A 23,433-nucleotide genomic window follows, 5' to 3' on the forward strand; every position below is an offset into this window, starting at 1 on the left:
ATGAGTGGTGGTGGGACATTAAAGATTTTTGATACGATAAATTTTTAAAACATTCGGCAAGAGACCAAAAGCGCGTACGTTACCAAACCGTCCCTACCGTTCACCGACCGATGCACCCAGGAGGATGATCACATGACCATCACGCGACCTACACTAGTTGAAGTTGGGCAAATCCACCGAAAACACTTTTGACTTTTGAGTATCCATCAACCACTATGCCTTTTTTCTTTAAATTCAAGTTGTTGCATTTTCTATGTTCTATCTTGGCCATGATTGTGCCTAAATTTTGAGGGCCTTAAATGAATAAATTTTTTTATTATTTATACATATTTCTGTAAAATTAACATCAGAAAACAAATTGTACATTACAAAGACTTTTTCTTTTCATCACTACCAAAGACAACCAATGTTATTTCTTAATACTATGTGAAATGGACCTTTAAACTCAAGAGAATAGCACGGATTTTTTTTTTTTTTTACCAATATACCAAATGAAAACTTAAGAACTGGACCTTATTATTAGTATTAAAATAATCCATTTAAAGTCCATAAATTCCATATACGTAGTGTTTTTGGCTTTGATTTCTTACGATCCAATTAAATGTCACTTAATAATTTGATAATTTACTTAATTACATTGTTTTGTTTCTGTCTAAACAAGTTGGATTGGCTTTTTGTCTGAAACATGGACAAAAATAAACGGTTTCGCCAAATTATCTAAGAATATTCCATTAAAATAATCGTCTAAGCGACAAAGATCTCGAATCAGCAATAGTGGGAAATAATCTTTAAACTAATTAAAAGATAAAAGGTCAAAATGATATACGAGCTAATAAGGGAAAAATGATAATAATATTAATGAATAAATTGAATTACACTAGAATTTGTAACCAAAAAAATAAACAAAAAAGAATTACACTAGAATATTATTTTCTACTACCAAAAGAACCAAACATTGGATCCTTTTAATTCTCAGACCATAGTGGAGCAAGTCGACGACGTGGGATCATACAAAGCAGGAAGCAAAAACTTCCTGCCGTTTGCACCATACGCATTAAAACTACCTCCCGTTGTAGTATCCACGAGCAAATCTCCAGCGTAACCAGGGTAAGCACCTTTACCATAAACGCCAGGACAAGCAGACGCAGCTTCAAGCGGTGCGTTTTGTGGACCTTGGTAATAACCATTACCAAAAGGATTCGTTGCGGTTCCAGCTAAAAGACTAGCTAAGTTAATAACCATACCATCGAGTCCCACGTCATTGTTTGGTGCCACAAGTGGTGGACTCTGTGGTCCATACACCGGCGCGTGGAATGGCCACGCACATTGCCCTGGACATTGTGTCTCGGAGTTACCAACCCAAATGTAAGCAAACTTGGAGCCACGTTTACCTAAACCACGTGCGTGTCCATGAGTACCACATCGACTCATACCAAATCCTTGTACGGCCACGTCAGCTGAAGTCAAAACGACGTTGACTGCATCGCGTTGGTCACCTTTTGAAGCTAGCTTACGTATGTCTCCATCGGTTAGAGATTTACCAAGCGAGCAAGACTCGTCGAGGATTTGTTTCCCGAGAGTGAGAGTGAGAGAAGGAGATGAGCTTTTAGCAGACGCGGCAAGCTTGTAGTATTTCTCCGTAGTCTTCCACCACGTGGCGACGGATGGTTGGTGGAGAGTTTTGGACGTAGGAGGAGAAGTGTGTGTGAGAGAGGTGATGAAGTCGGAGATGATTGCTCTTTGCGAAGGTTTGAAATTTCCGTACCAGATTAGGTTAACGGAGATCTTGCCGGAGAGAAGAGCTCCTTTGTGATACTTTAGTAGTTTGAACTGGTTTGGTTCTTCTGATGCTAAGTTCCTAGCAGAGACACAGATTTGGAGAAGAGACAAAAATAGAAAGAATTTAAACACTAACGAATACATTTTGAAATGAGAGAGAAGAGAGGATATTGTGAAATAGTGGATTTGGATGTGTAGATTGGTTTGTGAGATATAAAGAGTGTGATGGGGGCTATATATATGCCTCTCTGAGTAGATTATTTAATAAGTATGAAGGGTAGATTTTGAATATGAGTTAAATAATAAAGGTGGAAAAAAAAAAAAGAGAGAAGGATAAAAGAGTTAAGATATGCTTTAAAGCGAAAGAGAAAGAGAAGTTGCAGAGAAAATAGAAAAAAGATAAAAGAGTTAATGGACCATTGTACTGTTGACAGCTAAGGAATGAACCATAGTCCTACACTTTTTTCATATTACATACAACTTTTTGGTTTATGTCAAAATTCGAATTTTTTAAATTATCGAATGGTTATTTTGTCATTAGAAATTACACATTTTCTTTAATGTGATAATTACAAGTCTCATGCAAATATGTTGGTACATATGATTTCATTTGGATTTTGGATAAGACTCTTGGAGCCTAGAATGGAGACATAGGATTCTTGTGGTTAAAATCTGTACACAGGTGATGTTTTTTTTATTTAATCAGTAAATAATAAGAAATTGTATCAAGTTGGACTAATAAAAAACTGCTAAGTATTTATAATAATACACTGTTGAAAAATTAGTAAAGGATTAATTGTGTCAGATTAAGCAATGTTCCTAGTTACATACAGCCAATGTGTGATAAAAGAGGAATCAAAATTGACCGTATCGATAACAATGTGTGGAATATACAGCTTAGTTACAGAGAGGATCATAAGCTTAAATGACGTAAATACCCTTTATGCAAGCTGTTTTTGGGTAAAGCGCGTGTTGGGGCAGTTAAAGAGAAAAATGTGAAACTTCTGAGAGACGTTGAGGAGACTTAAAAAAAAATCTTTCGGACAGGCTGGATAATAGAACATTACTTTTTAAGTATTTTTGAAAGAGATATGGGGAAGTGTGTACAGCTGGCAGTTAGTAAGATAGAGGTAGAGGAGACGAGAGTAATCCTAAAAATTCCTAATCCATAGGTATAGAGGCATTTACTGACACGATGTCGGCACGTGATGTCACGCGCTTTCACGTCATCATTGATTTTGTTTTAAGTTGGTGGTGGTGATCGAAGCAGGTGGGTGAAAGCTCGTGACTAGGGGAGGGGCTTGTTATGGTACTACTAACAAAAAAACATTAGCTGGACTATGGTTGGATCTCTCTCGACACCACATTATTATTCGTCAACCTGCACCGTTTTAGGTTTGGAGGCAGTCTGAATCATCTTGAGAACATTGCTTATGTTCGGTAGATAATTTAGTTTTTTTCTAGCCCCTAAAATTATAGCATTCAAGTGCTCTTAACAATATTGCTCGAAATGAATCTTGCTACATATAGAGAGTTCTATGGTAGAAAATGTAAGATTTCTCTAAGGATTGTATGCTTCCGTTTGTATGTTATAGGATCATAGATGATCTTTACGAATCGCGTTGGATTAATTAATGCTGTGTAAATCTGGTGTATAGTAGAATTTGTTGTGGCTATAGAGTTCTTGGACCATCTCCATCTCCCACCATGGTTCCAAATTTGAAGATTCTATTTATTTTTATAATTGAAAAAAATACAAAACTAAAATTTTAATTCCAGACCTTATAATGGATATCCCCTTATAATTGATTCCAAAACCTCTACATTTAGAACCAATTCTATTTTTTTGTTGGGCATTTTGATTTAATTTTAATATTTTTGAGTTTAGAAAAGTTGATTTACAACTTTTTAGAATCACCATTGGAGAATCCTAAATAATTTAAAACCTATTTTTAGTTTTTTACAACCCCATAATATAATGTCCGCTAGTAACTCTTGATTAAATTATTATCATTAAAACTAACAGTTTCTTTGTATTTTCTTGCAATATAGTAGTGTGTTAATTATTTGTTATATTTTGTTTCGTTTTCATAGAAACAAAAGCTGTTCAACACAAGTATCTTTAAGTATCCTTAATAAATAATTAATTGGACTATGTTATCTATCTCCTTGTGACAACTATACTACGTTAAATAAAAATAAAAATAACTATTTTAATCGAATATGTAGCATGGCTGAACTTTAACCAAAAATATATCTAACATGGCTGAATCCTCTTCTATTATTTACATATGCATACTCGGTATATCCCATGCCCAAATATTTATGAGTCCCATGCAATTCAAGTTCAGTGTATGATAATAGATAAGTAAGTTGCCACTAGAAATTTTCAAAAGCTTAGGCAATATGGTATATATGGACCACTCCCCAATCCACACGCCCATATCCCAAGCATTACTCTATTAAAAGACACTGTTCTTTTTCATGTACAAGACACTAGCTTTTAAATCAAGCTTCATTGTTGTTATCTTGTTTTTTTTTTTTTTTTTTTTTTTTTTCTATCTTACGCTTGCCTCTTTTAAAAAAAAAATAAAAACTGTGAAGTTTATTAGCTACATATGAACACGACCTGACGTACCAAACCAGGGAAATGGATGATCTAATATTATATTGGAGTATAACCTGACTTGGCCTAAGTTCTCAAATTTGCTTCATGAAGAGGCTTTCGTGAACAATAGATTGTTCTGTGATAATCGCGTTGTGACTTCTTTACAAACAATAATTAGGTATGTTTGGTAGGTTCATGAAAAGTATATTAATAATAATACCTATTACAAATTAACTTTCACTTATTACGATGACTTAGTTCAAGTGGTTGATTCCAAAAAAAAATGCTAGCAAGTTTGTTGATGTCCCTTTTGGTCACAATTAATATGTTTAGTTCGGTCAAAGAGGGTTGAAGTTCTCTTCTATTATATTGATGTCGAAACACAAAAGACGGGCTACAACGCGACTCAAACGGGTTACAAAGGTAGACGAGGATAGTAGACGAGCTGATATCTCGTCGATTCTCCGAGCTATGAGTTTAGAACCGTTGATTTTTGCTTGGACGAGCTAAGCTTTTGTACTTGCTGTACGAATTCTCCTGTTTTTTCTCCGATCCCCCCTTCTAAAGGCCGTACGCCCGTATTTATAGGGAATCGTGTCGGTTCGTCTAGGAAAAATACCATAATACCCTTCTCTCTCGAAAGGAATATTTATGGGCTTTTTCCTGGGCCGGGCCCTTTTGTTGGGGTTGGATCTACCCCTAACAATAGTCCCCCCCCCCTCGCCTCTAGTTCGTAGTCTTTAGGCGAAAGACTGCGCGTGGGATGATACAGAATAGCGCGTGAAGGTGCGGTTTCCAACGTTGAGGGTCGAATCGTCGCGTTCGGTGCTTGAAGCGCGTGAAATCCATAATACCCTTCTCTCTCGAAAGGGATATTTATGGGCTTTTTCCTGGGCTGGGCCCTTTCGAAAGAGCTTCTTTTATCAAAGAGAGTTAAATGCCACGGGCAGACGTTATCCTATATTTTGCTTCTATCGAACATTTTAGGTTTTTTTATTGTCCAAATTAGCAGAATCCTACTACTCCAAATAACTATTTTAATCGAATATGATAGAAGCTTTGTTTACGTAATTATTACATTTTCTCATTTAAAATTAGTGCACAACATCGAAAAAAATACATCTACAGTGTAGTCTTTTTGAATATCGCTATTTTCATACCGTTGTGTAGAGAAAACAGTAAACAATTAATAGTTCAAAATGATACAAAATAACGGTATTCGCTATACTTTTGGTAAAAAAACCAATAAGTTTTGATGTAAAATTAAAATGCAAAGGACTTTCGATATTGACATGCCCTCAAGAAACAAATTAAAATAACACCAGTCTTGATTGGGTCACATAATTCATTTCATTGTTTAATGGAGTCAGTTAGATGGGTTATCCCTAACTTTATATTTTCATTTCGTTCTTGTGATCTCCGTCTCGTTATTACTTTTACTTCGAAATACGACAATCTTTTTCTTCTACATGGAAGACGTATTACTATATGATGTCTCAGTTCATGCACCATTTCTCTTGTACCCCAATAACACTATCTATATACAAATGCATCGAAAATATAAAATAAACGAATCTAGCCAGTACAATTATTTGATAAGTTTATTCTTTCTCTTGTCATGGAATTCCGCGACATTGTTTAAAATGAGTAAAGATACCTAGGGTCATCTCCAGCGGTAGAAATGGGAAGGGTTACTCAGAAACATAAAAATAATACTCCTTCCGTTCTAATTTAGCTGTTGTTTTATGATTTAATTTTTGTTTCATACTCCCTCCGATTCGAATTAAGTGTCGTTCTAGGAGTAATTTTTATTTTCTTATTAAGTGTCGTTCTCTGTTATCAATGTGATAATACTAATAAAATTACTAATATGACCTTAACTAAATTAACACAAATTACTAGTAAAACTGAAAATAACAAATCTTGGAACGATTGCATCTTCAGGGGAATGACCAAGACCTTCCAGTTTGATGACTTCCATGAACTGAGAATGAAAACAACACCAACCATTACTTCAACTTAAATTATGGAGATAGTAGAAGAAACAATTAAGGGTATCGAAGAAACTTGAACTAACCTCTTCATGCTCGATAGTATGAGCAAGTGGAAGTATAACTTGCCCTCCAAATCCTCCAACTCGGGCACTACAAGGCCCCACTTTAACTGCTGCAGCTAAATACGCATCCATATGAATTGGTTAACATTTAACAGACCAAATATCCAAAAAGTTTGGTTAACATTTCCAAGACACTGATTGATCCTTTAGAATTGGTGCAGAGAGAGGGTTGTTACCTCCAAATCCATATGATCCACTATGTGTATGATTGAGCCACCACCATCTCTGCTCTAACAAAATTCTGAACCAGTGGCATACTAGGACCGTTCTGAGTGCTCTTAAGAGATCTCTCACACACCTATAAAATTTGTTACTCAGTGAGAAAAGGATCAACATGAATAAGAAAACCAGCACACAAGAAAAAAGTATATACTTAGAGCTACATACCACAAGGCTTTGATCTCAGAATGCAAGCTTAGGAGAATAAATGAGTTTAATTAACATACTGCCTAGCCATGGATGCTTAGTCATCGTGTTTATGGGGAAGCAACTCCTCCATCACCAAAGCTTGTCTAAACTCATCAACCGCCTGAAGCTCCTCTACATCACGAACATCCTCGATGGAGACAGAACTGACACGAACATCGCTTTTTCTTCTTTCCTTCTTGAGAGAATGCTTGAACTTTGTGGAGGCATTGATTTCTTTCTTTTTCAAAGAGCGGATTCTTGTTCTCCTCTCATCTTCTGAGTTTTCAAAATCAGACTTTCTTTCCTTTTTCTCATCATTGCTCATAATTCCCTCAAAACCTGTAGTATATTAAAAAAACCCTCTTTACCAATCCAAAAACTTTCAAGAACAACAACAAACAGCTGAAACTATGACCTAACTTGCAGAACCCTAAGAACCCACTAGGAAAAAAACGAAATTGCAGAGAGTTTCACTTCTCATTACTCAAATAAATCTTAAAAAACAAATACTCCTCTCTCTATGGCCTTTATGCTTTTAGTGTGAAACACTAGAAAACTCAACACCCAGCAATAAAATAAGATGGATCGAAAGAGAAAATCAGAGGAGGCGGAGGGAAGAAGCTCACCGTCTAAAAGTCAATTACAAAACAAAAGAGGAAGCTTCACACCAGATTTTGATTTTGATTTTGCGATAGAAAAAGAGGAAGCTTCGTTTCTCCATATCCAGAGGGCGAAAGAAATCGATGGATGAAGTTTATTTTTTTAAAAAGGAAAAAATTGGAGGAATTGAGTTTGTGACAGAGGTGATCGGAGAAAACGAAGTTAACCGGGGATGAGAAAAGGAGTTCGATGGAGGTGGTGACAGAAAAAAAAAAAAGCTCAAATTAATTTATTAAATAAAAGATAAATAAAAAATAAAATTGTAAATTAGTTTTAATTCTGAGGTCACAATAGTCAAACTGCACACTTTCTTAATCTACGAGAATTTTTCCAGAACGACACTTAATTCGGATCGGAGGGAGTATTAGTTATCGTTTTAGATTTTCAATGCAGATGTTTGATGAATATTTCAATCTTATCCCTGATGTTTTAAAGTTTCAACTAATGAAAAAATTATAAAATATATTAATGAAGGGCAAAACATAAAATTTAATAGTTTCCTTAATCTGTGTGCAAAAACTTTTAACGACAGTTAAACTAGAACGGAGGGAGTAATATTTTAATTGTATAGTTATATTTTTAATTTTTTAATAAAAATGGACCAATAACAAATGGTGATGTGTTTGCAACAGTAAAAGAAACAATTCTTGCAGAAGTACTTTTAGTAACGGTGATACTCTATGTATTTTCTCTCTATTTGCTTTTCAATATTTTTTATTATTTTATTTGTAGTAACGGTGGTTGAGTAACCTTCAGTGGACATGCCCAACGAGCAATTTGACAAAAAGAATAAGATTGTTTTTGTAAGTAAATTTCGGAGAACGATTGATTAAAACTACATCAACAAAATTTATGCATCTTCAACTAACTAATTAGAAAAGTATGAATCATGATTTTTAGCAAAGCATAAACTTCAACTATGTATATACACAAAAATTATCTTAGTAACATTCAAAGCTAAAATTATATTCTGCGCTAAATGTATTAGTTTTGTTGTTAGCTAAGTATTAAGTTTTGTTTATTCTTTTAACCAGCTCGCCTAGACAAGTAATAAAAGAATAGAGACAAAGATTTAACAAGTTTGCACATATTTTTTTTAGAACACAACATCAACATATGCCAACAATTTGCTTAGTTTTCAATTTGTTTTTTACTTTGCTCTCTTACCATGACTATGTCCCTCTATAAGCTTGAGAAAAAAGAATGTGGAATAGTTGTCTCATGGCCGTTGTTTACGAATCCGCAAAGATGATTTTCATCCAAACCTGTAAGATTGTATGTAATCTCTCTTGAGGAGTTTGTATCATTGATAGGAGTATATATAATGTACAATGATATCTTAACTACCAAATATCCTTTATACAACAATAAGATTTGGATATTTTCATATCTAAACTAACACTTCCCCTCAGTCGGAGCGGGAGGAAGACGGACACTCAGACTGGACCAAAAGTCGAGAAATAATGGTGTGGAAAGACCCTTAGTGAAGATGTCCGCATAATGGTTTAGCTCGCCTAGACTACTCCTATAATATATCAGATATTTAATTACAATTCAAACAATAAATCAACAACAAATCAACATTCACAGCGGAAGACAAACCAAACCAACTCTAATTTAATATAATACTATATCAATTAAAACCAATAAAAATCTTCAACCTAACATAACCAATAATGCAACCGAGACCCTAAATCATCCTCCTCCTCATCGCCATGATTCCATGCTACACATTACCTGCACCACAAACACAATGAGATGCGGTGAATATTACCAGAAATACTCAGTGAGGCGATCCTCCCATCTACGAGCTATACACACAAGCAAATCAAGAGTACAACCACAAATAAAACAAAACAAACCAGTCATTAAATAGAACACCTAGTAACACATTCACCACACCTACACATCATCAGACAAACAAGTTATACAACTCAATCGCTTAGATAAGCTCATGGTCACGCACTCACCTTAACAAGCTGATTCTAACAACAAATATAACCAGGAGAGACTCTCCTCGCGTCTGAAACAGTCCAGAAACGTCCTACAACAAGTCATACAACCAAAAGCAACCGTGAAGCAAACTGGACAGAAACATCATAAAAGAATAGTCTCAAAGACGAAACCCTAAAACATAGACCAACTGTTGACTATCAAATCTCTCCAGTGAAAAGCTATCCCGAGACGTGACGAAGCTTCACACAAAATGTCGTGCCGATCAGAAACCAGACGAGACCACGATCTCAGTTACAATACCCGATGGTCCCAACTCGCGTCTGAGAAAACGTGTCTCATGAAACTATCAATAACTCATCGAGTTTAAATCCAAATCCACTTCTGTAGAAAGAAGAATGACAATGAAAGGCTTGAAAATAAATCTACCAAATTTCGTTACCTTTGACAAAGATTTGATATGTCAAAACTCTTTCCTCCCAAACCCTAACGATTCTGCTCCTTCTCCTTCTCTCTAAGATAAAGCTTTGTTGATCTCTTTTTTCTTCTCCTTCACACCAAATTGACCAAGGCTCTCTTTCTTTTTCTCTGAGACTCTAGTGTCGACAATCCACAGTAAGGAGAAGGAGGCATCACTTTTAGAAAGACTACTAGGGCTTTTGGTTTAATTAGATTAAAACATGATTTAATTAAACCGAAATTAATTAAAAATCCACTCTTTTGGTTTAATCGACACAACCCAAAATATAATCCCGGAACACGGATGTTACAACACCACTGTTGCCCGAGAAGAGAACTCCCCACCACTGTCGTCCTTTTGCAGATCCAAAACCCTCATTAAGATCCGCCCAACTTTACCTGACAAACGACACCACACCTTACTACAAAGCACCACCGTGGCTGAAATGAGAGAGGTAAGTCTGATGAAGAAACTCCAAACCCGACCACTGAAGCTCATCAAAGAGAAGCCCCAAACCCTCACTGCTCACCGAAGCCACCAAACCCTCCGGAGACAAAACGACACACGAAGTCGCTAACCCAGATCCACTAGATCTGGCCATGGATTCGACGCTGTCCTCAAACGTCTGCACCAGAGCTTTCACCAGCAACAACCAGTCGACGAATCTTTGCTTCATGCGCCCAAAATTGCATTAGAGACACCCAAACCGTCGGCGAAGGACAGCTTCACAAAGGAGCGGACGATGTCAGAGGATAGAGAACTAAAAAAATGGGGAAAAACAAAACCCTCTCTGATGTCGGAAGGGCAACGAGAGAGACAAAAATGGTGGATTTGAAAAATATTTCTTAGAGAGAAGGAGGAGAGAAAAGGAGAATTGTTTTTTTTTTTTTTTTTTTTTTTTTTTTGTCTTTGCTGCTTTCAAAAATTATGAAGGACAGGTTTCTGCGAATTTCCAATTTTGTCACATTCCGTTCCATCTACAGTAAAAAAACTATGTAACAGATGTTCTACGATCTGCTTCAATTTGATACATCATTAGTCTAACAAACAACTCTTGTACCTTTCTTCGTCACTTTAGAAAGTTGAGTATCTTCCTAGCCCATATTAAGGCCCAACACTAAAGCCAAATAAACTCTTTCCCGCTTTGGCACCCATTTGTAAAACTCAGCTATTGTTATTTGTTAATCTTAAACCCCTGATTAATAATTGTAAACACTCAATGGCTTGGCTTCGTCTCTTCTCAAGAACCCTAAAATCTCAAATCTCATCTTCTTCCCCAAATCAAAACCCTAATCTCAGAACCTTACCTTTCTCAACCTCATTTCTCATCACAAAAACACCTGACAAATTCAAAAAAAAGCGAAAAAAACCAGAATCCGCCAGAACAAAACCAGTCCAACACGAATCAACCAAGATCCCACATTTCGAATCACTCGTCTCACGCGACGCACATCTCCGATTCCTAATCCGTTCCAAAGAGTTCATCTCGAAGCAACCGGAGCGAATTCTCCGGCTAGATGACGCCGGAAAGCTTTATCGTGAGCTCGGGTTCCCGCGAGGTCGTAAGGTGACTCGATTCATCCCTAAACATCCTCTGATCTTACAAACGTATAGACATAGCGATGGGAAGATTTGGTTAGGGTTTACTGAGTTTATGGAAGGTTTGTTAGATGAAGAGAAAGGTTTAATGGATTCAATGGAGTTAGATAGAGTTAATCGTGTTCGTAAGCTGTTGATGATGACGAAAGATAAACGAATCTTGCTGAGTAAAATCCATCACACTCGTTTGATTTTTGGGATTCCTGAGGATTTTAGAGACAGGGTTGCGAAGTATCCAGATTATTTTCGGGTTGTTACGGGTAAAGATGGGAATAGGGTGCTTGAGTTGGTGAACTGGGACACGAATCTTGCGGTTAGTGAGCTCGAGAGACAGTTTATGGTTGACGAAGATAAGGCGAAAAGAGCGTTTAAGTTTCCGGTGAAACATGGGAAAGAATTGGAGTTGGAAGAGAAGGATACGAGGAAACTTAATCTGTTGAATACGTTTCCTCTGGTTTCGCCGTATTCGGATGGTTGGAAGCTTGATGTTTGGACTTTAGAAGCGGAGAAGTATCGTGTTGGCGTTGTGCACGAGTTCTTGAACTTGACGTTGGAGAAGAGAGCTTCGATTCATCATATTGTGGAGTTTAAAGATGAGTTTAGTTTGACTAGACAGACTTATCAGATGTTGAAGAAGCAGCCTACTACTTTTTACTTGGCTGGCACTGAGATGAACTGGGCTGTGTTTTTGAAGGATGGTTACAATGAGAATGGTGTTTTGATTAGTAAGGATCCACAGGTTGTGTTTAACGACAAGCTGTATAAGTATGCAGATATGCAGCAGATGGACCATTCTTGAAACCATAGTAAAGAATGTTAACTGCTGTTTTTGAGGTATCACTGGATCAAATCTCTCACTAGTCTTGGTTCACTCTATTTGAGAGACGGCTCAAGTGGTTTAAGTATCAGTCTTTGTATAATATAAATTAGGCTACAATGTTGTAATCTGATAGTATTTTACACTTTGCTACAAAATGGTAAGCTATGAATCTAAGCCCCTCATTGTCCGGAGGAACTGTTGTGTTTATTATACAAAGAAGGTTTAATCATCGAAAGAGGGTATATAATAAAGTCACTGTGAAGCTGAAACATTTCTGTTTGACGAGCTTGGTTCCCCGATTGAGACAGTGGCTAATGACTTGGAAGCCCATGCTCTAGCATTCATGGCTCCTTCCTGCAAATTGCTACTCATGCAGGGTTCTTTGAGATACACGGCAACAGTATGCTCTAAGAGGTTTTGCGGTCTCATGTTCTTAGCAACCCGTCCCCAAGTGAATTTGGCTAACATAACCATTGTGGGTGATATCAAGTGAAGCAATCTTAACAAAACGAACACTGTGGCAAGAGTCAGATAAGTCTCTTGGCGAAGCAGATTCTCCGGTGATCTTCTTGCCCATGGGAAAGGGCAATTCTCTGGCTCCGTGTGAAAATGGGGAACTAACCTGTTTTTCTCAACCCAAGTTTCATCCAGCTTTGTAATTCCTACATCCATAAATGCTTTCTGGTTAGTTTCATCAGCTGAGACCTTAACGAGACTGAAGCATACATTCCAAATGCTTATTCATTTCTAATTGGATACCACGAAAATATATACCCAAAATCACAACTCAAAATACCTTACCAGTAACATCACTGTAGAAGGCAACAAGAGAATCTAGTGTTCGGGATCCCCGGTAAGCTACAAGCATCGTTGAATTCATAATGATGATACTAGGAAACCCATGAACTCCATATTTGGAAAGGGTACTGGAACCACACAAATAAGAGCATCAGACAATGAAGTTTCTAGATCAAAATAAAACAAAATTTGGCCTTTTTAAAAGGATCCCACCTTGATTTAACTGATGATTCCTCAATTGCAAAGTGAGGAATCGATGAATACAGCAAAGAGATGAGATCAAAGCTTGGTCTAAGTAATCTGGAGAAAGGACACCATGATGCATAAAAAAGTAAAGCCACATAGTCACACCTGTTCTTATCAATCATATCAGAAGCCACTTGTAACCATCGATCATCTCCCTTCAGAAACAAAATTACATAAATCACAAACTTCAGATTCAAGAAAGCAACTGAGATAGAGATAAAATCACTGGTTCTGAAATTACCTCTGTGACAGATACAAAACCAGAACGATGCAAAGCTGATCTATCTCGAAACCCTAGGATATAATCTTTTGCAGATCCTCTAGGACAAATCTGAACCCTAACGGTAGCTTTTGTTAGATTTATGAACAAAATTACCACCAAGAACAACGGAATCAGCTTCTTCTCCATAGAAGAAGAAGAAGAAATAGCTATACAAAACTTGTTTTGAGAAAATTAAGATACAGACATGATGACAAAGGTAGGTGTTGCTGCCAGCAAACCAGAAAGGTTGTCATGTCGTTGTCACCAAGAAACAAAAAATTAACGGCGTTTACTACAGATTAAATAGAAAATGGAATATTGGAAAAAGAAGAAAAAGCAAAAAGATCCGGTCCGCTCTATTTTATGAAGGAAAGATTCTTGGACTAAAAGGATAAAAGAAACAAGATGAGGAGAAGAGGCAGTTGTGGTTTGCTTGCTGACACAACTGGGCAAGTTCATACGAAACAAATGTTTTGGCATCAAAATTGTAATGTTGACATTGCTGTTTCAGACGTCAAATATACTGACTAACACAAAGAAAAATCAAAACTGAAAAAAAATAAATATATATTTGTTCTCTCAGAGTCAGTCAGTTTCGTTGCGCTGTTAAACAGCCGACCACATGTTTTTTTTTTTTTTTTTTTTTTTAATGCATCTTATATTAGAATAGCAATAAGAACAAAACAGAGCAGACCACAAACGAGCTATGTTACTAAACCTCACCGTTCTTGCGCAATCTGATTTTGCAACCAAGCTGGGTCACCTGACGCAAGGTAAGATATAAGTCGATCCTCTCTTTTAACACTAGAAGCAATCGTCCTGGCCAAAGAGTTGGCTTTCAGTGAAGAGAGTATAATTACAACCTTCCCCATCACTCGTATTGCATTAGTGATCTTATTCAGCTCCGAACGATATTTTGGCCAATTGTCCGGGGACTCTAAAGCCGTCACCACCGCCTGACAGTCCGTCCAGACTTCACAGGTCGTGTAATGAAGGTCAGTGAGGCTTTGAAGACACCATAAAAGACAGCTAAGTTCAGCAGAAATTCTATTACTCCGCGGAAGGAATGCATCTCGCGCGTGATATAAAACTTCTCCAGTATGATCCCTTAATATCCGAGCACCACCACAGAACCACGACTCCTTCCCCCACACTGCATGAATGTAGCACTTAAGTTTACCAGGAGGAGGACGAGCGCAGCGGTGGATGTTGTGGCCATGTCTGCCAGCTTCTCTAGAGGTGGCTTGAGATATTAAGGTTTTTTGTCGAAGCCATTCTTCCGCTTCTTCAAGCGCCAGTGCCACAACCACATGAAAGTCCTGATCCCGTTGTGCAAAGATAATAGCATTCCGTGCCTTCCATATCCCCCATAAAATCTAAAGAATGGCTTGTCGTACCTCCTCACCGATTCCAGGCTGCTGCATAAATTGTAGTACTGCGGAAACATTGTTAACAACCAATGCGAGAAACTCAGAGAAGGAATGGGAAGACCAGTTACAGACCAAACCCCATTCGCCAGAGTACAACCAAATAAAACATGGTTGATTGTCTCCTCTTCAGCATGACAAACCGGACAAAGGGGGTTAACTGAAAGACCATGACTTCTCATGCACTCTACTACCGCTAGTGCTTGTGATAATGCTCTCCATAGAAAGAGTCGGATTTTAGGCTCAGTGGCAGTATCCCATATACCTTGTTTAACCTTGTTCACCCTAATCATATCAGTGGGCATTGGGTTCAAGAGATCACTCTCCCGAGCTAACAGCCAGTTTCCACTCTTAACCGTATACTGACCATTTTGAGTGAAAGCCAAACAAAGCGATCGCAAAGATTTGGTGCTGGTGGAAAGGACCTTATCTGAGGTATCTCGCAGGGTGGAAACAAATCCTGAAGATATTGTGCATTCCATGTTCCATCAGTATTGATTAGAGACGATACTTTGAGGTTTACATCAATTGTCATCTCCTTATTGAAAGGTCTTCTTGGCATATCATCAAAAACCCATTTGTCCAGCCACACATTAGTCTCCTGGCCATTGCCGATAGATTTCATGACCCCTCGTTCTAATAGTTCACGGCCAAACAAAATGATCCGCCAAGCATACGATGGTCTATATCCAATCCTTGTGTCAAAAAAGGAGACATCCACAAAATTTAGCCTTATATACTCTGGCCACCAAAGAATGCAGAGAGTGAAGGATTCTCCATCCTTGTTTTGCTAACAGAGCCTGGTTAAACCGACCAATATCACGGAATCCCAAACCTCCACGTTCTTTAGATTGACAAACTTTATCCCAGGAGACCCAGTGCATCTTATGTTTGTCTTCGCTCGCATTCCACCAAAACTGGCACATCGCACTTGTAAGTTGTCGACACTGGTGCTTAGTTAAGCGAAAGCAAGACATGGCATATACCGGAAGCCCCATAGCCACTGACTTAAGCAATACTTCCTTGCCCCCCAAAGATAATGTCTTCTCATACCATCCACTAAGTCTTGATTTTAAGCTATCACTTATAAACTGCAAGAGATCTCTTTTCGAACCACTGAAACACTCTGGTAAACCCAAGTATTTCCCTGTCCCTCCTTCTTGCTCAATACCAGTAAACAAAAGGAGCAAATGACGCATATAGGGATCCAGCTTTTTACCAAAGGTGATTGCCGACTTCTGGAAGTTGATTTCTTGTCCTGATGCATCACCGTATAGTTTAAGACACTTTAAGAACTCAGAGCACTCTCGAAAATTAGCTTGACATAAGAACAAGCTATCATCAGCAAAAAGAAGATGTTGGATCGAAGGACAGGAAGAGGAAAGTTTCATTCCCGTAACACGACCCTCCAGCTCAGCTCTGTTCATTATATGCACCAAAGCCTCTGCACAAAGGATGAAAAGGAAGGGTGAAAGTGGGTCACCCTGCCTAATCCCTTGCTCTAGTTTAATGTAGCCATAAGAAGAGCCATTTAATAAAACCTAGTACGTAACTGAAGTGACACAGATCATTATCCCCTTCACCCATCTAATATGAAACCTCAACCGGATCAACTCTTCAAGAAACTTACATTCCACACGATCATAGGCTTTAGACATATCAGTCTTGATCGCCATGAAGTCTTCATCACATTGAGGATTGGTTCTTAAAGCGTGGATCATCTCATGGGCTATAAGGATATTGTCTGAGATCAGGCAACTTGAGACAAAAGCACCTTGAGTATCAGAGACGATCGTGGGGAGAAAACGCTTTAGTCAATTGCATAGCACTTTGGAGACAATCTTGTATAGCACCGAGCATAAGCTGATTGGCCTCAAATCAGTCATTTTCGTAGGATTAGGCTTTTTTGGGATCAGACAAATCTGTGTATAGTTCCATTCGGATGGAAGAGAACCAGATTCAAAAAATTGTTGCACCTCCTCAATCACTTGAGCGCCAACAATGTCCCAATACTCCTGGAAAAAGTGTCATGTCATCCCATCTGCACCGGGTGTTTTATCTCCTCTCATGCTAAAGACTGCATTCTTGATCTCTTCACTAGAAGGTAGCTTGATCAGTTCATCGTTCATTTGAGGCGTAACACGAGGGTTCATACCCTTAAGAGTTTCCGCGATAGCTTCAGGGTTAGAAGTAGTGAACATTTTCCAAAAATAGGACACCACTACCTCTCCCTTAGAGCCATCTGTGAATTGTTCAACGCCATTCTGGTCCATTAAAGATAGGATCCTGTTTTGCACTCGTCTTCGTTGAACACTCCCATGAAAAACCTAGTATTACGATCTCCCTCCTGCATCCACTTCTCTCGACTTTGTTGCTTCCAGAACAACTCTTCTGCTCTGTATGCCTCTGTTAGTTCCCACCGTAGATTCTTCATTAATTGAAGATCCGGTTGTAACTTAGCACTCTCATTATCCAGCTGAAGTTGGAAGAAGTCAATATTCTTCTTAGAGTTTTGTTGAGTAGAGTTTTTCCAGCTGGAGATGGCCTTCCTGCACTCAGCAATTCTATTTAGGACTGCTTGTGATCCCCTCGTGTCACCTTTATACAGCCATCTTTCACTATCTGAGCAAACTCCGGTTTAGATGTCCACCGTTTCTGAAACATAAAGCATCCTTTATGTGAGTCCTCTCCACTGACAAACCGCAGAAACACTGGTCTATGATCAGAACTAATTCGCTCCATAAACTCTGCCTGGACCCGCAGGAAAAGGTGAAACCACGCTGCATTGCCCAAGGCTCTATCTAAAGAGCAATGAATCCACATCTTGTTACGTTCCCCAGCCCATGAATACTTGTTACCAATACTCAGGACCTCCCATAGTCGACAATCAGATATCATATTCCTGAAAGGATAGAATGACGACTCCGACCGTGCTGGCCCCCCAAGCTTCTCACTATTATCCACCATTTCATTGAGATCACCCAAGACTAACCAGGGATCATCTCTTGTTGCACCAATTGAGATGAGATGATCCCATACTACTTGCCTCTGTTGATAAACTGGATCCCCATACACACAAGAGACAAAGAAGCTAGCTGAGCCAAAGTTAATCTCCACATCAATGATTTTTGTATTTGAACTAAGGACTTGAACTGTATACGCCGACTTCCAAAACAGAGCCAGTCCACCACTTAAACCCACTGGATCGACTACGTGGGCATTCTCATATCCTAGAGACTTCTGTAAGTTCACCACGTACTGACTAGAGTTTTTTGTCTCCAGGAGGAACAAAAAATCCGGGAAATGTGTACGCCGCATCTCCCGCAAGGTGGGAATTGTCAAGGTGCCCCCAATCCTTGACAATCCAACTCATAAAACTTATAGCTGCGTCGGTGGTTCCTCATGCGGAGCCATCGTCTCATCACCTCGCTTGGCAAGTTTAGATGATATCAAAGCCTTATCTGCAGCCTTCCTTTTTGAAGATAGCCCTTCATCATAATCTAAAAAAGACACAAGTCTATTCTGAAGTGCTTGAGCCTTACGCTTCCATTGGTTTGGTCGTCGTCTTTTCTTCACATGTTTAGGTTTAGGTCCGATAATACCAGCAGAGAAATTATCTCTTACTTCCGTATATCCTAACCCAAACAATGGTGTTGTGGCACATGACGCAGACGGAGAGTGATTCGGAAGGGAAAGGCGATCCAAAGCACGCTCTGACCTCAACTCTGGAACAGAATGAGCTTCTCCAGAACCAGCATCAGACACACCGCCAAATTCCAAACAGATTGTCTCACTCTTTCTATGTGGATTTTCTTTAACTGCGGACCAGTCACCGAAAGATACTGGCGCATCTCATCTAACACAGGTTTAGCTATCTTTGGTTTACCTGAGGTTGGATCAATACCAACATCGGCATCTGTCAACACACCAAAAAAAAGGAGCATCCTTGCTAATCTTTGGGACTAACCGACTCGGAACCAGATAAGCACCTTCAAGTCCTCCCGTAGCAAGTACTTGCCGGTTCACAGGATTAAAAGGACACCTCTCCTTATCATGGGTAAGCCTCTGACACTGATAACATCTGCGCCGAATCCTTTCATACTCAATTCCAACAGCAACCTTTTCTCCTGATGGGAGCTGCAGCTCCCAAGAATTCTTCAGAGGCCTACTCACATCGAACAATATCCTAACCCTGACATAGCCTTTGCTCAAAGGCTTTAACGGATCAAATGCCACATGTGTGACTCGACCGACATGCCCCACAATTTCCCTGATCGTTTATGCCGTGTTATAATTCACCGGAATGTTTCTTAACCGGATCCATATTCGCAAAACCTTCAAATAGTCTTCTGGTGGCTTTTCCACCCATCTCTCTAGAGTAACACTCCAATCATTGAAAGTCCATGCACCAATGTCCAGAACCGTGGATAAATCTGTTTCAGAATCAAATATGAATTGAAACCTATCATTAGGTAAGGCAATACCCCTCCCACGGTTATAAACACACCACGTTCGTGGCATCTCGTGAATCAGGCTTGACATCTTCTGATTTTCCGGACACAGCAACTTCCCTATGATGCTTCGTTCATTCCTAACCCAAGAGCTAAATTGAGGTAGGTCTTGTATGACGGTCGGCTGATTATCATCGAGCGACATCTCTTGTAAAGCTCTGTCCAACGCTTACTCCATTACTTGCAGGTCTTCTCCACTAGTAGGCAATGAAAGATGACGAATGGATTTGTGAGGTCTACTTCTGGCGGCGTATTGTATCTGAAGAACTAGGTTAAACTTGTCTCAAATCTTCAAAGATTTGGTGAATATTACGAAATAAACAGGAAATATTTGATCAAATCCGGCGAAAACAGAAATTTTCCCGGTATACTTCAGCTTTTTCAACAAAGGTGTAACCCCCTAATTGAAAAAGAGAGTCCTAAGCGACTTTTCGACTCTAATTCTTCTGTCCGACCACATGTTTATTATTACTATTTTTTTTATAAAAAAATAATAAGGAAAATGGATAAAAATTAAAAATAAGCTTTACTTTTCTAAAAACAATAAATAGCTCCTCAACTATATTTTTTATTTTTTTAATATAAATTTTAAAGCCCTCACCTTTTAGTTATTGGTAAAATAACCCCCAATATCAATAAATCCAACATAAAATCAAACAATATTAAAATAAAAAGAAAATAAAAAATTAATTTGATGTAAAAATTTTCTTTTCCTAGTTTACAATATTTCTTTGCAAGTGGAGTTATTTTTAGTGATTGATTATGTAAAAATTTATATGAAATCATGATTCGTCATCTAGTAGGGATATTGTAAATCGACTTCGTTACTATCAGAAATTTTGTTGTGTAAACTATTTACATTTATGTCTACTAAAATTTTAATATTTAGCAAACCATGTCCAAATAAAATCCAAATTTTATTTTGGTTCAAGTTTTGATTTGATTCAGTTTTGGAAAAAGTCATTATTTTCATGTTTATTCTATACATATTATGTATTTAACAATATATAAATTATTATATATATATAATTAAAAATGTAATTAATGAAATTTTCTTTGGTGGAATTACAAAAATTCAACAACATGAAACTTAACCAAAATTAAAAATAATTTCTCTTTCAATTTTCCATTAAAAAAAATATTCATCAATAAATCTGAAAATGTTTAAAATATTTATAAGGTACTTCTGGATGGTAACTATTACTCATTACTCAGTTCAAGTATCTACAAAATTTCATAAGGTATATAAGGTACTAATAAGATATTATAAGGTTTACAAAATTTTAGATAATATTTATAAAGTATTTATAAGGTCATGTGCATTGAGGGTTTCTCAACTAAATTCTCACCAACTAAAAAATAAAAAGTAACAAAATAGTATGAGAGAAAGTGAGAAACATTTCTCAAAGATTCTCATTTGAGAAACCTTGAGAAACTGTTCTGGACACATGGCTAATTCTAACTGATTATATTTTATTTTTCTGATTTGTTATTTAAATAAATAATAATTTTATATAAAAAATGATTAAAATACAATATTTTGAGAAACCCACTTATATTTACCAATGCAGATGCTCTAAGAACATATCCAATAGAGGGTCAGAAGAATAAAAAAAATTAAAAAATAAAAAAAGGTAGAGAGATGAATAGAAAGTGTCTCTGCCAAGAACAATTAAGACACGACGTCTACAGTTGTCATCATTTGATTAGTTGAGCATACAAAAAAATAATTAAATAATTAAATAAAATTAAAAGTATTGTTATTTAATTCCGTTGACATCCAAGTGACTATATAACCGATGGAGATGTCCTAAAAGGTCTCACACATATCAATGTAGGTTGGGCATCTCCAACTCCACTCTATTTTAGAGTCAAAACTCTATTATAGAGCAACATTTGCTCTAGATTGCTCTGTATATAGAGCAACTTTATTCTCATCTCTATTTTCTTACACTAACTCAATGCTCTATGTTAGAGAAAAAAATAGAGATATATATTAGAGATGGTCTAATCGGTAATGTCATTAAACGGGAGTCAAATTTTAATAATATTTATATTTTAATATAATCGACTTATTTAAAAGTATTAACCACTAAAAGATAAACATCTGGCAAATAAGGGTCTAACTTAGACCATTTAAGTGTGTCTTAAAGTGTTTGTGCAGAGACACTATCACATTCTCTTTCCTATTTTTTTTAGTTTTTGTTTTTTTTTTAAAAGAATGAGAAAACATCCACTAAATTTCACTGATGGAGATGCCTTTAGGTTACCCACATATTCATGTAGAACTTAGATTTTAGGAACATTTTTGTTTTAGGGAGTGGGCATTTTTGAAAAATTTAATAAAAATGACATTTTTAACAATGCTTTCAAATTTATTAACATGAAACCAAACCAAACCAGAAGGATGTCATGTCACAAAGACTCAGAAGGGGTTTGTGAAGCCTAGTATTCTTTCAAATATCCTTAGAGGAGAAGTCTACACACACGATCTCCAACTTGCTAAACTAAGACATTACTTGGAGAGGATATTTGAATAGTTGTAATCAAGGAGAGAAGTTGAATGAAGATCCGAGCTAGCTGGAGGAAGCGACCAACCCACAGATGAGAGGGTATCCTTAACAAGCGAGTAGAGTGCAATGTGAAGATCTATTGGACCTTGCGGTCGTAAGAAGTGAATCAATGGGCCAAAGAGAATACATGGGTCCCACCAAAAGAATGTTTCTTCCCCATTGTCAATTATAATCTTGAGAAAGGAAACCACGTTCTCGAGAAGTTTTAGAATCTTTCAAAACATTCAAGAGTATGAGTAGTTCTCCTCTTGAAGTGACCAAAAGGTGGAACGCGACAAATATATTCTTCTAATCCACCCAAACATAACCAGCTCTAAAATATATCATCCATATCAGTTTCAACCCACATGTTTCGTTCTTTCTTGCAATAGAACGTAATCCGACACCTTCTTCTGTCTTTGTATAAAATATTTTTGTCCAAGAAACACGCGCTCCAGTAGGGTTATTAAGAGAACCGTCTCACATGAATGAGAGTTGCAAAGAGAATTGATCTTTCGAATAACCTGATTTGGGATAAAGAAACCGAGGTCCAAAAGCCAATAATATCTAAGATAATTTTGACAATTAGCTTACGACAACTAGCAAAACTTAGATGTATTCTATGCATCAATCCGTTAATCTTAGTTTGAATCTTTTGTAGGAGATAACACAATATGATCAAATAAGACATGTTACTCATCTGAACTTGCTCATGAACCTTTTTTTTTTTCTGGTAAATATGGTTAATGAAAAAAATTCCTGAAGTGATATTATTTTTTTGTATTAAAAAAAGAGATTATATTAAGTTCTAATTAATAAAACTTAAATATATGTGATCAATAATAAGATACCAACGAACGTAATTGTTGTAAAAAAAAAAAATACCAAAGTAAGCCAAAAGACCCTTACTCGTGAACCTAGCTTTTGATGGTTGCATCTCTTCACAGTATATAATGAAAGCTTTGTGGCTGGATGGATCATGGGATGCATCTTTGCAAGCCTTCTATAGGTTCTTTTTTTGTCAGTAGAATCGTAGGTATCGAAGAAAACCAACTGTTACGTTGGGTGTGAATGCATTAAATATAGAAAGTTCTACGTGCTGTTTTGATGCTTCTTCAACGTGTTCGGATTATTTTTATGTCTTTCTTGTCTTAAAGGGAAACCTTTGATGATCCAAGAAGGATTCCTAGTCTGGTCACAGCTTTACTTGGAAAAAGAATTAGATACAATGCAT

General features: G+C 37.3%; 5 protein-coding genes across 6 annotated transcripts; 1 reads left to right on the forward strand and 4 right to left on the reverse strand.

The window, feature by feature from the left end:
- Positions 1-833: 833 nt before the first annotated feature.
- On the reverse strand, positions 834-2,109 carry LOC104719844 (protein EXORDIUM). The gene has a single exon (XM_010437828.3). The coding sequence runs from the start codon at positions 1,921-1,923 to the stop codon at positions 973-975; it is 951 nt and encodes a 316-aa protein (XP_010436130.1). The 5' UTR covers positions 1,924-2,109; the 3' UTR covers positions 834-972.
- Positions 2,110-11,203: 9,094 nt separating this feature from the next.
- Positions 11,204-12,672, forward strand: LOC104719863 (protein WHAT'S THIS FACTOR 1 homolog, chloroplastic-like). Its single transcript, XM_010437851.2, has one exon. It carries the CDS (start codon positions 11,204-11,206, stop codon positions 12,380-12,382), a length of 1,179 nt encoding a protein of 392 aa, XP_010436153.2. The 3' UTR covers positions 12,383-12,672.
- Positions 12,478-14,389, reverse strand: LOC104719853 (5'-adenylylsulfate reductase-like 6). 2 transcript variants are annotated; one of them, XM_010437839.3, is made up of 4 exons: positions 13,689-14,389; positions 13,415-13,602; positions 13,205-13,329; positions 12,478-13,065 (listed from the first exon to the last, which is right to left on the reverse strand). In XM_010437839.3, the coding sequence occupies exons 1-4, from the start codon at positions 13,854-13,856 to the stop codon at positions 12,656-12,658; spliced, it is 891 nt and encodes a 296-aa protein (XP_010436141.1). In that variant the 5' UTR covers positions 13,857-14,389; the 3' UTR covers positions 12,478-12,655. The 2 variants fall into 2 exon arrangements, with proteins under 2 accessions (XP_010436141.1, XP_087338721.1); XM_087482595.1 differs by having other exon boundaries at positions 13,200-13,329; positions 13,689-14,243.
- Positions 14,390-14,428: 39 nt separating this feature from the next.
- On the reverse strand, positions 14,429-17,409 carry LOC147948511 (uncharacterized). The gene is made up of 5 exons (XM_087467377.1): positions 17,184-17,409; positions 16,720-16,865; positions 15,951-16,677; positions 15,115-15,596; positions 14,429-15,028 (listed from the first exon to the last, which is right to left on the reverse strand). The coding sequence occupies exons 1-5, from the start codon at positions 17,407-17,409 to the stop codon at positions 14,429-14,431; spliced, it is 2,181 nt and encodes a 726-aa protein (XP_087323503.1).
- On the reverse strand, positions 17,409-18,454 carry LOC147948512 (uncharacterized). The gene is made up of 2 exons (XM_087467384.1): positions 17,735-18,454; positions 17,409-17,612 (listed from the first exon to the last, which is right to left on the reverse strand). The coding sequence occupies exons 1-2, from the start codon at positions 18,452-18,454 to the stop codon at positions 17,409-17,411; spliced, it is 924 nt and encodes a 307-aa protein (XP_087323510.1).
- Positions 18,455-23,433: the final 4,979 nt, after the last annotated feature.

Source organism: Camelina sativa, chromosome 2, assembly GCF_030686135.1.
Source record: "Camelina sativa cultivar CO46 ecotype springtype chromosome 2, ASM3068613v1".
Lineage (NCBI taxonomy): Eukaryota > Viridiplantae > Streptophyta > Magnoliopsida > Brassicales > Brassicaceae > Camelina > Camelina sativa.

Excerpts from the sequence above, each read along its gene's own strand:
- LOC104719844 (XM_010437828.3), bottom strand. The coding sequence starts at position 1,923 with ATGTATTCGTTAGTGTTTAAATTCTTTCTATTTTTGTCTCTTCTCCAA.
- LOC104719863 (XM_010437851.2), top strand. The coding sequence starts at position 11,204 with ATGGCTTGGCTTCGTCTCTTCTCAAGAACCCTAAAATCTCAAATCTCA.
- LOC104719853 (XM_010437839.3), bottom strand. The coding sequence starts at position 13,856 with ATGGAGAAGAAGCTGATTCCGTTGTTCTTGGTGGTAATTTTGTTCATA. Across the intron at positions 13,603-13,688 it reads GTTTTGTATCTGTCACAGAG|GGAGATGATCGATGGTTACA; the intron begins GTAATTTCAGAA and ends TTGTTTCTGAAG. Across the intron at positions 13,066-13,204 it reads CTTCTACAGTGATGTTACTG|GAATTACAAAGCTGGATGAA; the intron begins GTAAGGTATTTT and ends TTATGGATGTAG.
- LOC147948511 (XM_087467377.1), bottom strand. The coding sequence starts at position 17,409 with ATGGACCAGAATGGCGTTGAACAATTCACAGATGGCTCTAAGGGAGAG. Across the intron at positions 16,678-16,719 it reads TGAGGTTTCATATTAGATGG|GTTTTATTAAATGGCTCTTC; the intron begins GTGAAGGGGATA and ends GTTACGTACTAG. Across the intron at positions 15,029-15,114 it reads TATGCAGCAGCCTGGAATCG|GACTTTCATGTGGTTGTGGC; the intron begins GTGAGGAGGTAC and ends CAACGGGATCAG.
- LOC147948512 (XM_087467384.1), bottom strand. The coding sequence starts at position 18,454 with ATGCGGCGTACACATTTCCCGGATTTTTTGTTCCTCCTGGAGACAAAA. Across the intron at positions 17,613-17,734 it reads TGAAAGATGGCTGTATAAAG|CTGGATAATGAGAGTGCTAA; the intron begins GTGACACGAGGG and ends TTCCAACTTCAG.